The 14018-nt window shown below is 46.8% G+C and overlaps 1 protein-coding gene across 1 annotated transcript; it reads left to right on the top strand.

Annotated features, from left to right (window-relative positions):
* Positions 1–627: 627 nt before the first annotated feature.
* On the top strand, positions 628–12455 carry LOC132335378 (cytochrome P450 3A9-like). The gene is made up of 13 exons (XM_059861866.1): positions 628–787; positions 3377–3470; positions 4372–4424; positions 5547–5646; positions 6196–6309; positions 6586–6674; positions 7649–7797; positions 8665–8792; positions 9457–9541; positions 9891–10051; positions 10480–10706; positions 11514–11676; positions 11840–12455. Exons 1-13 carry the CDS (start codon positions 717–719, stop codon positions 11936–11938), a joined length of 1533 nt encoding a protein of 510 aa, XP_059717849.1. The 5' UTR covers positions 628–716; the 3' UTR covers positions 11939–12455.
* Positions 12456–14018: the final 1563 nt, after the last annotated feature.

The following is a 14018-nucleotide window of genomic DNA, read 5'->3' as shown; positions in this document are numbered from 1 at the left end:
GTGGTCACTGGTTTTATTCACAAGCCACGAGTGCTTGTGCTTTGGAAAGGGTGCAACTGTTCATAGTTAGGGAGTGACAGCATTTTTCTTACATGACACCTGGCCACAGGCCAGCAAATAAGGTGGACTGGGCTTCTAGAGCCTTCAGAGGGGACAAATTCCTGCCTTAGTTAGAAGCTGCTTCTGACACACCGCAGGCAGTGCTTGCACTTCACAACACAGAAAGAGAGAGATTTCAAAGAAAATCTTAAATTCTGTCAAAGTTGATTCATCTGCTAGAAACCCTCTTGTCATACAATATGTGAATAACCTTTTCCCTTCTCTTTCCCTTTTGTAAACCAGCGCTGACACCTGCTTTGGGATTTACCTTTTCATTGTAACCTGTTTTTATTTAGTTTGGTGTAGGAGCCCAGGGGCATGAGTCAATGGGAAGGCAGTTATTACTTACAACAGGGAAACCAGCTGAAATGTTTGGCAACACATGCATTAAATAACTTGGACCTTAGACAGTGCAGTCTATCACATGAATGGTGTTTTTCAGATTAGCCGACATTTCTACCTTTACCTTCCACTCCTCCTCCTTTGTCATAGAAGGAGGGCCCCTAAATCATATGACTGGATAAAAAACATTGCACAGCGTGAAACACTTCTATTTCCCACAGACGTGGGGCAAGCACATCAAGGCAGAGCTCAGAGCCAGTCAGAGAAGAGCTGAAATGAACCTTCTGCCTTCTTTCTCTACAGAAACATGGGCCCTTATACTTCTTTTTGTGGCCCTCCTGCTAGCGTGAGTAAAATATTCTTTATTGATTCTCTGCTCCTGCCATTTCTTTCTTCTTGCCCTTGCTCACTGTCATACAACTAATCTGCTGAAGAGTAGATGTGATTCCCAGTTTTCCAGAATCTAACCAGGCTCTGGGATGTAGCAGAGATGTCTAAAGACTGTACATGTGTGTGATCTTGCTCCAAGGTTTGGAATATTTCCATCCAGTTAAGAGATTACTGCTCAGCATCAAAGAAATAATTGGATAATAACGATGCCATGCACTGGATCCCATCAGGGTGCTGGTTCAGTCAGGGTCCTGATCCACCAGGTGATTTTTCACAGACATCCACTTGTGCCTGTCTGGCTGAGGCTGCTCTGCAGGCAAGCCAGCAGAAGGTGACCCTGCCGCTCAGCTGGAGAGCAGCAGAAAGGCACCGGGAGAAGAATATCTGTAGGATCAGTATTTACTCCTTTTGACTTCTCCCATGGTGCCCAGCTAAGATTCTCCTCAGGGGCACCTGGACCAGAAGAGTTCTTTGCAGTGTTTTGATTTCCATTTCATGTCCCTCCTCACAGCTACCCATGTTGGGGGAAGGAGTGGAGCACAGAGCAATGCCAGCCACCTGCTCCTGGCTTTGCAGACAAAATCCCACAGCAGAAATGTATCCCCAGTGCTTCAGGGCAACCCTGCTAGTGAGGAAATGCTGTCCTTGGCTTTGCTGGTGCCATTCAGCACTGCAGCAGGGCAGGGCTGGTTTAAAAACCCTGACTGATGTGGTGTACACAAGCATGGCCCATTTGTCTGCCCTGGCAACTCTCCAGCCACAGCAGCTCAGCAAGCTCAGAAAGTTTTAGCCATCTTTTTCAAATATTTCCTGTGATTTGGATCACTGAAAAGCCTGTGTGGGGCTCGCTCTTACAAAAAAAAAAAAAAAAACCAAAAAAAAAAAAAAAAACCCAAAAAACCAAGCCACAAACCAAACCAACATAACCAAAACAGCCACCCTGAATCTTGACCCAAGCTCTCCCATTTCAGTAACTCTGTGGCTATCTGAGATTGCTGGTTACCAGACTTGTGCCTTCTGTGGGCACCTGTGATTCTGTTGTGGCAAAAGGGATTAAACCCAGAACTTTGTGCTCTGATAGCAGAGCTAAAAGAGAAATTTCACTCCCCATTGATACAGAGAGGTTGTTTAGATGGTTCTTGTCCTGCTGGGGCAACACTGTTCTAGTTCACACAAGAGGGAATTTCAGGCATTTCTGGTTCACATCCATGGTGGGAAGAAGCAATGACTATTCCTTGGCTTTACCCTGCATAGTCCTGTTCAGTCTGCAGAAAAGCCTGAGACAATTTACTTGTAGGGGTGTTGGACTACATTTTCCTGGCCATGTTTCAAGTGGTCTAAGCCTGTTTTCCTACAGTATTTCTGGGCTTTGTATTTCTGGGCTTTGTGACCTGCCCAGCCTGACATCTCCTGGTCTCCCACAGCCTTGGCTACCTATAAACATTACAAAAGAGAACCCACAAACATTTGATTCTTAGTACTGAATTAACCTTTGACAAAAAAAGGTTAAACATTGACAGACTGAGTCGTGTGAAACCTTTCTTCACCTGAAGGCTCCCAGCTCTCCATTTGTCACCGATCCTGTTTGGACCATAAGTTGGGATCTGTGTTTTGTGCTCTGGCAGAAGCTCTGCTGGGGCACACTGATCTCATTTGGGGTTCCAAGAATTTAAAAGAACATTGGTAATTATAAGGGAGACCCTCCCTAAGTCTCAACCTAGCTTTTGGCTTTTCAAATAAGCATCCCTAAGATCCTGTCTGAGCAGCTGCTGCCTTGTGACCTGAAGAGGATCTCTGATAACATCCCCATGCCAAACCTTCCCTGCTTAACAACCCTTCTGCAATGAATTGCTCACCAGGGAAGCTGCAGCTACTAACTAAAACCAAATATTTTGAGGAGTTCCTTCAACACAGCCAAAGACAAGCTTCAAAGGGCTTTAGCCCAGGCCCTTGTTGAGAAAGAGAAAGCCCCAAGGTAGGAGCAATAGCTCCAGAGCTGCCAGGAAGGGTGCTTCAGAGCAAAGAAACCTACAAGGCAACAATAAAATCTAAAGAGAAAACCATGAAGACTAGGCTTCCAGTGAGCTAATGCTGGACTAAGGGAAGGAGAGCAATTACTGAAATTGAAGTACAGTTTGACAAAAGCCCTGTTTGGGACAGAATTCCTGGCATTGCTTTGATTTCTCTTCAGTACAAACATGTAAGCTTGGTGTTCCTTCTTCCAGCGCTGTTTTCTGCCTCTCCTTTGGTAGGCAATGAGCCCCTCGCAGGACTTTTGCTCAAGATTTCCAGATGTTGTCTCCACAGGTGGTCTGGTGGAAACAATTGCTTTCACACCAAAAGGATCCCTCTGAAGCTCTGTGTGAGCCTTACCATGGTTATCAAGCAGTTGTTTACAGGGCAGTTTTCACTTGCTTTTTTCCCACCACTCAGTTCAACCTTCTCTGCCTCATGTCCCAAGGGATGTTGCTGCAATCTCCAGGTTTAGGAGGGCTCGCAGCCCCAGTGCCACAGTGATGTAACACTGCTCTTTTCTGTCCCACAGATATGGGATCTGGCCATTTGGTCTGTTCAAGAAGTTGGGCATTCCCGGGCCAAGACCTCTGCCTTTCTTTGGGACATCCCTGGAATATCGCAAAGTGAGTGCCTGAAGCTGCCTTTGCTGGCACAGCTGTAGCTGAACAGATACACAGTGGTGATAAGTTATCTCCAAAAGCCAGCTGCTCTGTCACACAGGGCCTGTGCAAAGGTGTGGTGGGTTTGCATGGGAGGCATCCACAGAATGGATGCAAAGCTTTTGTGTAAGTGACAATCTGTTAGAACCACTGGAAAGCTATACACAGCTCTGTGAAAAACACATGCTAAAGACAAAAGAAACCTGGGAACTCCCTGTTTCTTTTCTGGTCAGCAAAGAGGTAACAGGGGCCAGGCCCCATTCCTGTGGTGTCCTTGGGCAGGTGAGGGCAGCGTGTGGGGGCTGAGGCCGGGCCGGGCCATGGCTGTGATTTCTGACATCTTGCTGCTGCTGGTCTCTGCCTGGCTGCCTCCCCAGGGCCCAGGCGGGCCTGCCAGCCTCAGGAGCAGCCCCTGGCCAGGCCAGCTCATCCAAGATTCCACCAGCATTGAGTTTGGCTCAAAACCACCAGGCAGGAGAGAGAGGAAGCCATCAGCCCCCCTCAGGCGCAGTTCTCCCCACAAACTACTGGGCCCGGCCAGGGTCAAGGGACCATCTGCAGGCCCCAGGGGAGATAATAACTCTTTGAGTGCCTCAATCCTCCCTCTAGTGAGAGCAAGGAACAAAATGCAGGCAGTGTAGAGGAGTAACAGGAAGACACCAAAGTCAGTGAAGGAGTCCCAGATGGGAGGGATGAGCAGATGTCTTGATCTTAGGGCTCTAGGAGCATTCGGACAACACTGTCAAACATGTGGTGGGATTTTTGGGGCTGACCTGTGCAGGGCCAGGGGTTGCACTTGGATGGTCCTTGTGGGTCTCTTTCAATCCAGGATAGCCCAACAGAATTTTTAAATTGCTTTCCACAGGGTTTCATGGAATTTGACCAGGAATGTTTCAAGAAATACGGGAAAGTCTGGGGGTGAGTATGAACCACTGATCTCTTCTGAGAGTAAAACTAGAATCTGCACAAATGGGAGAAAATATTCATTAGGAGAGCTCCCTTTTGTCCACCTGCAGCCCTGACAGTCCCAACAGGATGAGAGCAGCAGTGACAGGGTGCTGCAGGTAGCTTACTTGGAGCCTGGTGACACAGAGCTGTGTCACTGTCACATCAGACATCTATTGACCATACATATTTTGACCAGTGCTGTGAAAAGCAGTTTAAATCTGGTAACAAAAGGCCCTCACCTGCCCCAAACAAAATCATCAGCAGAACTATTTACTTCAGCAGGATCTGGAACTGGGAGGTTGGGTTCCTCTGGTCACCAATAGCAGAGGAATGTGAATGACTCCCTTTGGAGCTGATCCAAAGAATTCCTCATTCTGCTGAACCCTACCTGCTGTAGCAGGAGCTGCTGCAGTTTATGGCTCTTCTGTTCTAGACACCTCCTCCCATAGCTTTCATCACTGTTGGTCTAACTTAGGCTACAACCTTGTATATCCTGCATGATGCATCCACTGGTCCCTACAGCAGCTTTAAGAAATGGAGTCTGGAAAATGTATGCTTGCACAAATGGGAAGAAAGCACAGATCAGCTTAATCTGCATCTGTTCCAGGAAAGCCTTCAGAACTGGCAGCTTAAAAAGAAAAAAACAAGGGCTGAGTTTCATCTCCAAGGATGTCTCCGTGCTGTCAGCCCAAGCCTCCAGACACCCAACTCAAGAGCCTGAAAGGGGTCGAACAAGTTTCCTTCTAATACTGTAATGTGTTTAAGTGCCTGGAAAAACACAGAGAGTCAGGGGAGGAAGTGAAGACACTTGCTTCATTTAGTATCTGGTCCTTTGAGCAACTGAGCCCTGCTCATTTCCCAGTGAATTTGGAGGGTGTTTATCCCCCTTTACCATTTCCAAAACCAGATGGGAAAAGGTCTGGGAATCCTTTTCCATCTCTGCTTTCTACATTGCTGTACTCAGACAATAGAGTAACAAGGTTGCTGATGGAGGAACATTTGTTCAACACATGGGCATCTCGTGGGCATCAGCCAAGCCTTACACCTCAATTATCTGGGCTTATTTACCTGGTTGACTTCTCCCCCCACCAGGATTTACGATGGCAGACAACCCACACTGGCTGTCACAGACCCCCAGATCATCAAATCTGTGCTGGTTAAAGATTGTTACACCACCTTCACCAACCGCAGGGTAAGAGCACAAGTGCTGGGATGGCCCAGAGAGTCCAGAAAAGTGCAGGAGGAGACAGGCATGCCAAACATGCTTTGGGAACCAGCGGCTGCACTACAGGGATTGCTGAACACAACCAGTGCACGTCATTGTTCCCCTGCCTTGTAGCCTGGGCTGCACACATGGGCTGGCAGAGGGAGCAGACCAAGTCTGTTCTCACACCTATTATATATTTATGTATATATGGATGGATTTGGGTCTGTGGGAGCGTGCAGGAATCTGTAAGGGTGCACACGTGCTACCAGCTGGGATGCAGGGATGGGACATGCAGGTGTTGGGCTGATTGGATTTGTTCTGGGTCTGGGAACGGCACCTCACAGCTGGTTTAGTGTAGGAAAGGGGTTTATTTATGGATGTGTGCCTTGAGAGAGGCTGTTTGTCAGGCCACAGCCAGCTGCCAGCAGCAATGGCACTGGAAGAGCCCGGGCAGGGGCTTGTTTGCCACATTGCTACCCCTGCAAGGCGGCTGCTCTCTTTTCTGGGGTTAACTATTTCTGTTTCCCCTTGCAGCGCACGGACCTGGCTGGGGAGCTGAACAACGCCATCTCATTAGCTGAAGATGACCAATGGAAAAGGCTCCGTACTGTGCTCTCTCCAACTTTCACCAGTGGGAAACTAAAGGAGGTAAACCAGAGGGGCAGGTATAGACTGAATCAGAGTCAGTAAGCAGAGTTTTCAGACTGTGATTATCACAGGGGGCTGATTTCTTTAGTCAGAGCCTGGCAACTAAGCTGGCCAGTTTGATTAATACCTAACTGATACCAGAAAACTCTTACAGGAAAGCCAGAGCAGAGAGATCTTATTTGTAAATATTCATGAAACTCCCCATAGTCTTCACAAGCCTATGTAAAGGAGTAAAATGGATTGTCCTGAAGTGCCCATGCCTGGTTTGTGTTACAGATGTTCCCTATAATAAAGCACTATGGGGAAGCTTTGGTGAAGAATGTTCAAAAGCAAGTGAAAGAGGACAGCTCAATATCTGTAAAGGAGTAAGTAGCTGCTCAGAGCAGCAGGCAGAGCAAAGCTCGTTAAAAGTGCTGTGGTTCATTGGCTACCAGCAATGCAGATCTTTCCCTGGGTCAGCCAGGGCTCTGAAAGGAGGAATGGGACTTACTGAAAGCCTGACTGGAAATTTAAAAGGGGAAAACTTAATTTGGATGTTAGGAAACTTCCCAGAAGTAGATGGGAAGGAAAATGCTCCAGCACAGCTTTGTGAATCCAGAGATCCAAGATAATTCCAAGACTGGCATGAAAACCCAATTTGTCCTGCATTCACTCAGAATCTCTGTGCAGCACCTTCTCCTTCCCCAGGACATGGAGGCTGCTGACCTCTGTCCTACACAGAAGTGTGGGATGCTCATCCCTCACAAGGCCCATGCTGGGGGGGACTGAGGCTGTAGAGTGGCCCTCAGTGTTTTTGCCTCATCCGTGCCCTCCATATGGGCTCTGGACAAAACCCTGTGTGTATTGCACCCCCAATTTCAAAGCAAAAATGCAGCAGGGGCAGCTGCACAGCAGGAACCACAAACCAGCAAAGTTCCCCTTGGACCAAAACCCTGCAAGGGAGGGCTTGGAGAGCTTGGAACAGGGGGCTGTGCTGGGTGGAACTGGACCACTCCCAGGGCTTGTTTGAGGCAAGGCGTGCTGCCACCTCTCCTCAAGAGGCTATCAGGCTAAGTTCCACACGCTGTCCTTCCACCAACCCATTCCATGTTGTTGTAAAATCCTTGGAGAACCTGTCTGACTTCATATCCTGTGCAGGCTGGAAACAAAAGCTCTCTAAAAATCTATCCCCTTCTCCAGAAGTGCTGTTCAGTACCACAGAGCCAATTTTCTTTTCAAACCTAAGGCAGTAGGTCTTCCGAGACTTTCTATCTGAATGTCACATAGACATGAGGAAAAAAAGTATATTCATTCAGTCCAAATATTTAACCACAGTGTATTTTTTTCTACCTTCCAACAGCATCTTTGGGAGTTACAGCATGGACGTGGTCACCAGCACTTCCTTTGGTGTGAACATTGACTCCATGAACAACCCCAAGGACCCCTTTGTCAGAGAGATGAAGAAACTGGTCAAGTTTGACTTTTTTAACCCAGTCTTCATCTTGTCATGTAAGTGACTCCACGTTTTGTTTGGACAACTTCCCTTGCTAGGAATGAAGTCTTACAGAGTCCCTTGTCTCATCATTTCCTCATTATGACCTTCATGTAAAAACCCTGGGGATGAGACAGGTAAAAGCTTCCTCCACCTTTGGCATTCCCAGTGCAGGAAACTTTTGAACCACCCAGAAATAGCCAGTTTAGTGCTGGGAAATTATTTAAAGGTTGAAAAGCAAGTGAGGCTTGAGGAGAGCCCTGCTATCTGAAATGCATTTTCTGGAAGAGAGTGCTTAGTAGGGACTGTAATTAGGTGTAATTTCCTCCAGTGCAATAGCTTAGCAGCAATGGCTTAAATTAATGTCAGATACCTTGCTGAAACCCAGGGAAAGTTTGGATCTGTCCACAGAGGAGGTTCTGGTGCTGTAGATTTCATGAATCTTTAGAGAATATCAAGATCCAGTTTCTATGAGGAAGAAAAAGCCTTGAAAGGGATTTGAAAATGTTTGCATGATCACAGCAAGGCAGTGAACAGCTCAGCCTGAACAAAGAACTCAGAATTTTCAATATTTCTCTTGTGAGCCACATGCCTGTTGTGTCCAGAAGGAACATGTCCTTAGAAAACAGAGCCTTAGAAATAGGAGGAGGAATATGCCTTGGTCTTCTCTTAAATGAATGATGGTAACCAAGTGAGTTGGGCCCATGTGACACAAAAACTATTCCAAGGGAATGAAACAGAGGGAAAAAAAGCAAAGTCTGTATTTTCTCTTTTATTTATTTATCAAAATAAATTTTAAAAGGAAATAAATTCCCAGTAGCATCCACAGCTATCAGGAGGGGTTTATTTACAAATTGAAATTTAATTTTTGATTTGTTTTTCAGTTGCTTTCCCATTCCTTAATCCTATCATGGCCAAGATGAATATAAACATCTTCTCCAGTGATGCCGTAGATTTTTTTATGAGATCCCTTGCCAAAATTAAGCAGGAACGTGAAAAGGAGGCGCACAAGGTGAGTGGGAATTTGAGAGCAATTGTGGCAGAAAGAACACTGAAGTGAGATATAATGAGGGCGATGATATCAAAGGTGAAGCCAAAGTACAATGACTCAACAAAACCCTGAGCCTACTCAAGTGTAAACACTTCATTTTAATACTGTCAGAAAAGCCCTACATGACCCGTCCTGGCAGAGAATCAGGGGGACTTTGTACATCCGTGATCTGAAGCTAAATCCAGATAAAGGCTCAGCAGAGCTGGACTAACCTCAGTCTGCAGCACTTGTAATGGGAGAGTGAGAGACTCCCTGAAGAAGATTAGGCAGAGGATGAGTGAGTGCAGAGTAAGCAGCACATGAGCAGCAAAATCACCTTTAGGGTTGTGCCTTCCCCTCTCGCTTTTCAAAAACTGCAGCTTGCTTCCTGACCAAATTCTGCCTTGCAGAGTTTGGATCCTTTGCCCAAATTCATTCAAGACACTGCTCTCCCACCCAGTGGCTTAATGGATAGGACAGACAGGTTTCCAAAATAAAAAGCAAGCATTATGTTTTTCAATAAGGAAGTTGTGAGCATTTTGGGGATGCTCTCAGTCTAAGACTTGTGCTTAGGCCATGAAATCTGCTTATTTGAGCCCTGCAAGGCACCTGTCACCAAAGAGACTCTCCTGCTTTCCCCTCTCAGGGCAGGGTAGATTTCCTGCAGCTGATGATTGAACACCAGCGCTCAGCCAGCCAGGGCAACAGCGAAGCAAATCCCTCATATAAAGGTAACAACAGCCAAACCCTCATCATGGGCACGGAGCTGTGGGAGCAAGGAGGATAAGGGGAGCAGTTTGTATCATCATCATCTTCACCACCCAGCTCCAGATGGAGCTCTGTCTCCTGGAGCTAGCACCAGGGCTAAGATCCCTGTCCAGGGAGCTGGACTGCCATGTCACTTATTTATGCCCAGGAAATCACCTGCCTCCTCTATCAAATGGATTTTTCCAGGCAGGTAGAGGAGATATGGAAGCTTTATCAGAAAACAACTGCAACAAACCTGCCTCAACAGCACCTGCTGCTGCCTGCTCCTTGCTTAGACCATCAGACAACACTGCTTTTCTCATCTCCCCACAGCCCTGACCGACATAGAGGTCCTGGCCCAGGCATTCATCTTCATCTTTGCTGGGTATGAACCCACCAGCAACAGCTTAGGTTTCCTGGCCTACGAGCTGGCCATGCACCCTGATGTGCAGGAAAAGGTGCTGCAGGAGATCGACACAGTCCTGCCCAACAAGGTAAGGGGGACCCTGAGTGATGGGGAGGACTCTGACCCTGCAAGGCCTCCTGGTTGAGTCAGAGCCATGAGACGCCTTTAGCTCCTAAACACCATGGATTTTCCAAGAGCTCTGGGAGACACACACTTAGACAACTCAGCCCTGCAGTGGTTTTCTTTTGGCAGCTGGAACCTTCCAGCCACCCCAACTGCTCAAACCCATGTGGCACACTCTGCAGAACAGGATGTGGATTTCCAGGCATTTTCATGACTCAGAGGTGGAAAAAATGAAACCAATTGCTCAATTTCTACCTTGCATTTTGCTCCTCAGTCAGTCCGAGTCAAATTTGGGGCAGTGTGGGTTGGGGATACCCTTGTTCCACAGTCATTTTTGGACAATCCAGTTCTGATGCCAACATACCTGGTCATCTTGCTTGTGTTGTCCTGCAGGCTCCAATCACATATGAAGCAATTATGAAACTGGAATACCTGGACATGACAGTGAGCGAAACCCTCCGGGTCTATCCCCTCGGGGGCCGGATTGAGAGAGTCAGCAAGAAAGATGTGGAGATAAATGGAGTGACCATTCCCAAAGGAGTCGTGGTCACAATCCCACCCTATGTCCTGCACCGCAACCCTGAGTACTGGCCCAACCCAGATGAGTTCAGGCCTGAAAGGTACAAAAAGCTTAATGAAAGGGTAGAAATATCACACTGCTCTTTCCTCAGTAATTAAGCATTAATCTCTGATTAGCTTCCTAATGGTGTTTGTCCTATCTTTTGAGAAACAATACGGATGAGAACTTGTAGGCTCGTGGGAATGTCATTTTAAAAGGAAATCGAGCTTTGTGCTTAAAGCAGGGTTTCAAACAACATAATCTTCTTAGGAGAATAGCACTGATACCTCACAGGATCTTGTACCCAGTTTTTAAGCATCCTGAGAGTGGGTAAATTTGGGGGTTTTGTAACTGCTGGCCATTGTCTGTATAATCCTTCTTGTTGAGCCTGTTCCCTTCATACAAGCTTCTACTAAATATGCCAGACTCGATCCTTCCAGAGTTGCTTTCCCTCCTTGTTTTCAAGGACAGCCTTCCCTACCTAGCTGGTTATTTTTGGAATTGATATGTACTTCTCATTCCCAGAGAAACTGAAGCCATTGGCTGCTCCTAACCAAAACAACTTCTGGTTCTCCTCTCTCTAAATACCACAGACAGGAAATATCTGTCTCTGTGGGAGCGGATGTTGCCTGAATTTTCACCTTGCTTCCAACTTCCACTAATCTGGATGGACAGAATTAAAATCAAACTCTCAAGTGGGACCCTACCCTGTCCCTGCCAAGGGCTTGGTCACAGCACTCAATTTCAGGGGTAGCCTGAGACACTTTAGGAAAAACCCAAAGCAGGCTCTGCAGGGCAGCAGTGAGAGATCCCGGGATAAATAAGATGAGTAGGTTTGGTGGTTTTCTTTTCCCCAACCATCATCCAGGTTCAGTAAGGAAAACAAGGAGTCCATAGACCCATACACGTACCTGCCCTTTGGAGCTGGGCCCAGGAACTGCATTGGGATGAGGTTTGCTCTCCTGATTCTGAAAGTCGCCATCGTCTCCCTGCTGCAGCATTTCACCTTCCAGACCTGCAAAGAGACTCAGGTGAGGGGCACGTGGAGGCTCAGGGCTGGCACGGGCAGAGCCGGGTGCCAACGCCAGACATTTCACACTTCTGGGCACTGCAGATGCAGCTGTGCCTGGACCTTTCATCCCTGCATGTTTCACTTATCCATCTCCTCCTGTGCTTTCCCTCTCACTGTTGCAGATCCCAATCAAGCTGAGTTCAGTGGGGCTCCTAACACCAGAGAAGCCGATTATTCTGAAGTTGGTGCCCCGGACCAGCACCGAGCCTGCCAAGAACTGAAACCCAGCCACAGCCCCCAACACACAGGGACTGCCAAGCTAACAAAGGGATCACACACCACAGGAAAACTCTCCTACACATACAGGCACAGAAGAGCAGCTCCAGTTAATTCTGGAAGCAATTACTACATATTTACTAATAAACATAACTGTCAGAAAGGTGACATGGATCACTGGGCAGGGACAATACACAGTCCCCTTAATTTTGATTGCAAAACAAGAAATAGATCCAAATGAGAATCTGATCATTGACTTCTAAAGGGACTTCTCCATCTGGAGGGAAGGAATTACTGCCACATCCAAGAAGCACAAGGTGCGATGGAAATTCAAACTGCCAGACCTCACCAGGCAGGGATGGGTATTGTTCTTCTGGGTGTATTGATGCTTGAAATTTCATGTGTTCTAATTGAGACAACTGGTGTGGACTACACATCCTAGTTACCAACCCTCTCCTGTGCCATGTGTTAATTAAACTAAAGTGTGTACAAATACTGTCATTAAAAATGTTTGAGAGCTGCTCTGTGTTGTGTATAGTGGCTGATCACTTCCTATTTGAAACTCGTATTCAGCCTCAACCCTTGAAATCATCCATGTACATTGCTTTCCACTTAATTTAATGAATCTGATCCTTCATTTAACACCATCAAACCCTCCCATTTGTACAGTATTTTACAAACACTCCAGCTCCCACCTCTTACTTTGATCAAGAGGGTGCCTTCAGTTCAGTCCTGGCCAACCCTTTCCCATGCTGGAGTGACAGAGGATGGATTAGAGAGAGCAGCAGCTCCCAGGAGGAGAGGGCAGCCCTGCACCTCCAGTGTTCCTGGAGGAATGGTCTGCACAGAGCCTGGAGCTGAGCCTTTCCTCCCAGATCCATGGATGGGGTTTAGTCATTGCTTGTGGTGGGGTTTTAGATGCTTTGAGCTGCTCCTGTCATCAGCAGGATGTTCTGACCCAATGGCTCATGCCATCCCTGCCCATTTAAACAGGGAATGTCCAAAAGCAGGTGGGAGGTTCCCCCAGGTCTGAGTTTCAAGCCCGAGTAAATTGTGCTGGTCTTGACACCTACCAACCAAAACAGATAGTAGTGAAATGGGAAAGGTTTCTACAAGAGCTGGGGGATTCACATTCTCTGAACCCTAAAGAAGCAGTGAGAAAAGCAGAGAAAAGAATGATGAGAACAATTCTTAACTCATTTGCTGCTCCTGTGTTGTGCCAAAGTAGAATGCAATATGGAGTTGTTTACCCATAGTGATGGTGTTTTTTTTCCTTTGCCTATCAGGGCCAAGCACATGTGTTCAGACTGTTGGTCAGGAAATAGTCACAAGATTTTGTTCCATTGAGTTCCTGTTCAGTTTCAGTTTTGATGTAGTGTAATATAGTTCAATATAGTATAGAATAATATAGTATAATAAAGTAAATAATTAGCCTTCTGATATCATGGAGTCCTCCTCATCATTCCTCCCACCAGTCGGGCAAATTTCACCGATAAAGAGCTGCGAATCAAATCAAGTCATCCTGTTCCTTTCTCTTGGCACCCTTCATCCCAAGGCATTATTTACTTGATCATGGTCTATAATTTTCTCCTGTGGCAATGTGCTTTTCTCTTTAGTCTAGCAGAAGACTTACACAAAACTGCAACATGACCCAAATGCTGCCATCCCACATAGCACAAATTCATTGAACAATTCAGGTCCATTTTTTACCAGTGAATATTCAGCAGTTTGTGAGTGGACAGGCAACAGCACAGTGGATTCTTCATCCCTGGAAATCCCCAAATCAAAGCTGTCCATTTTTCTGGAAGATTCAGTGACATTCACCAGGCTCTAATTCAAGAGTAAGCAGCTTGTGCTGTCCCAAAAGGCAGATAAAACAATTATAGTGCTCCCTTCTGGTTCATCATCTGTGATAGACTGTTTGGGTTGCGCTGTGTACACAGCAAGGCTCTGAGGAGTGCTGCCAATGAAGCCCTGCCTCAGCTTAATCTGTTGCCCATCTCTTACCAGGGGTTAGAAACTATCCCTGGAAAACCTGGGCCTGTTTGACTGGCTGTGATGCTGCAGTGGCTCTGATGGGCAGAG

This window comes from Haemorhous mexicanus, chromosome 17 (genome assembly GCF_027477595.1).
Source record: "Haemorhous mexicanus isolate bHaeMex1 chromosome 17, bHaeMex1.pri, whole genome shotgun sequence".
Taxonomy (NCBI): Eukaryota; Metazoa; Chordata; class Aves; order Passeriformes; family Fringillidae; genus Haemorhous; species Haemorhous mexicanus.
This window is presented reverse-complemented; position numbering and strand designations above follow the sequence as displayed.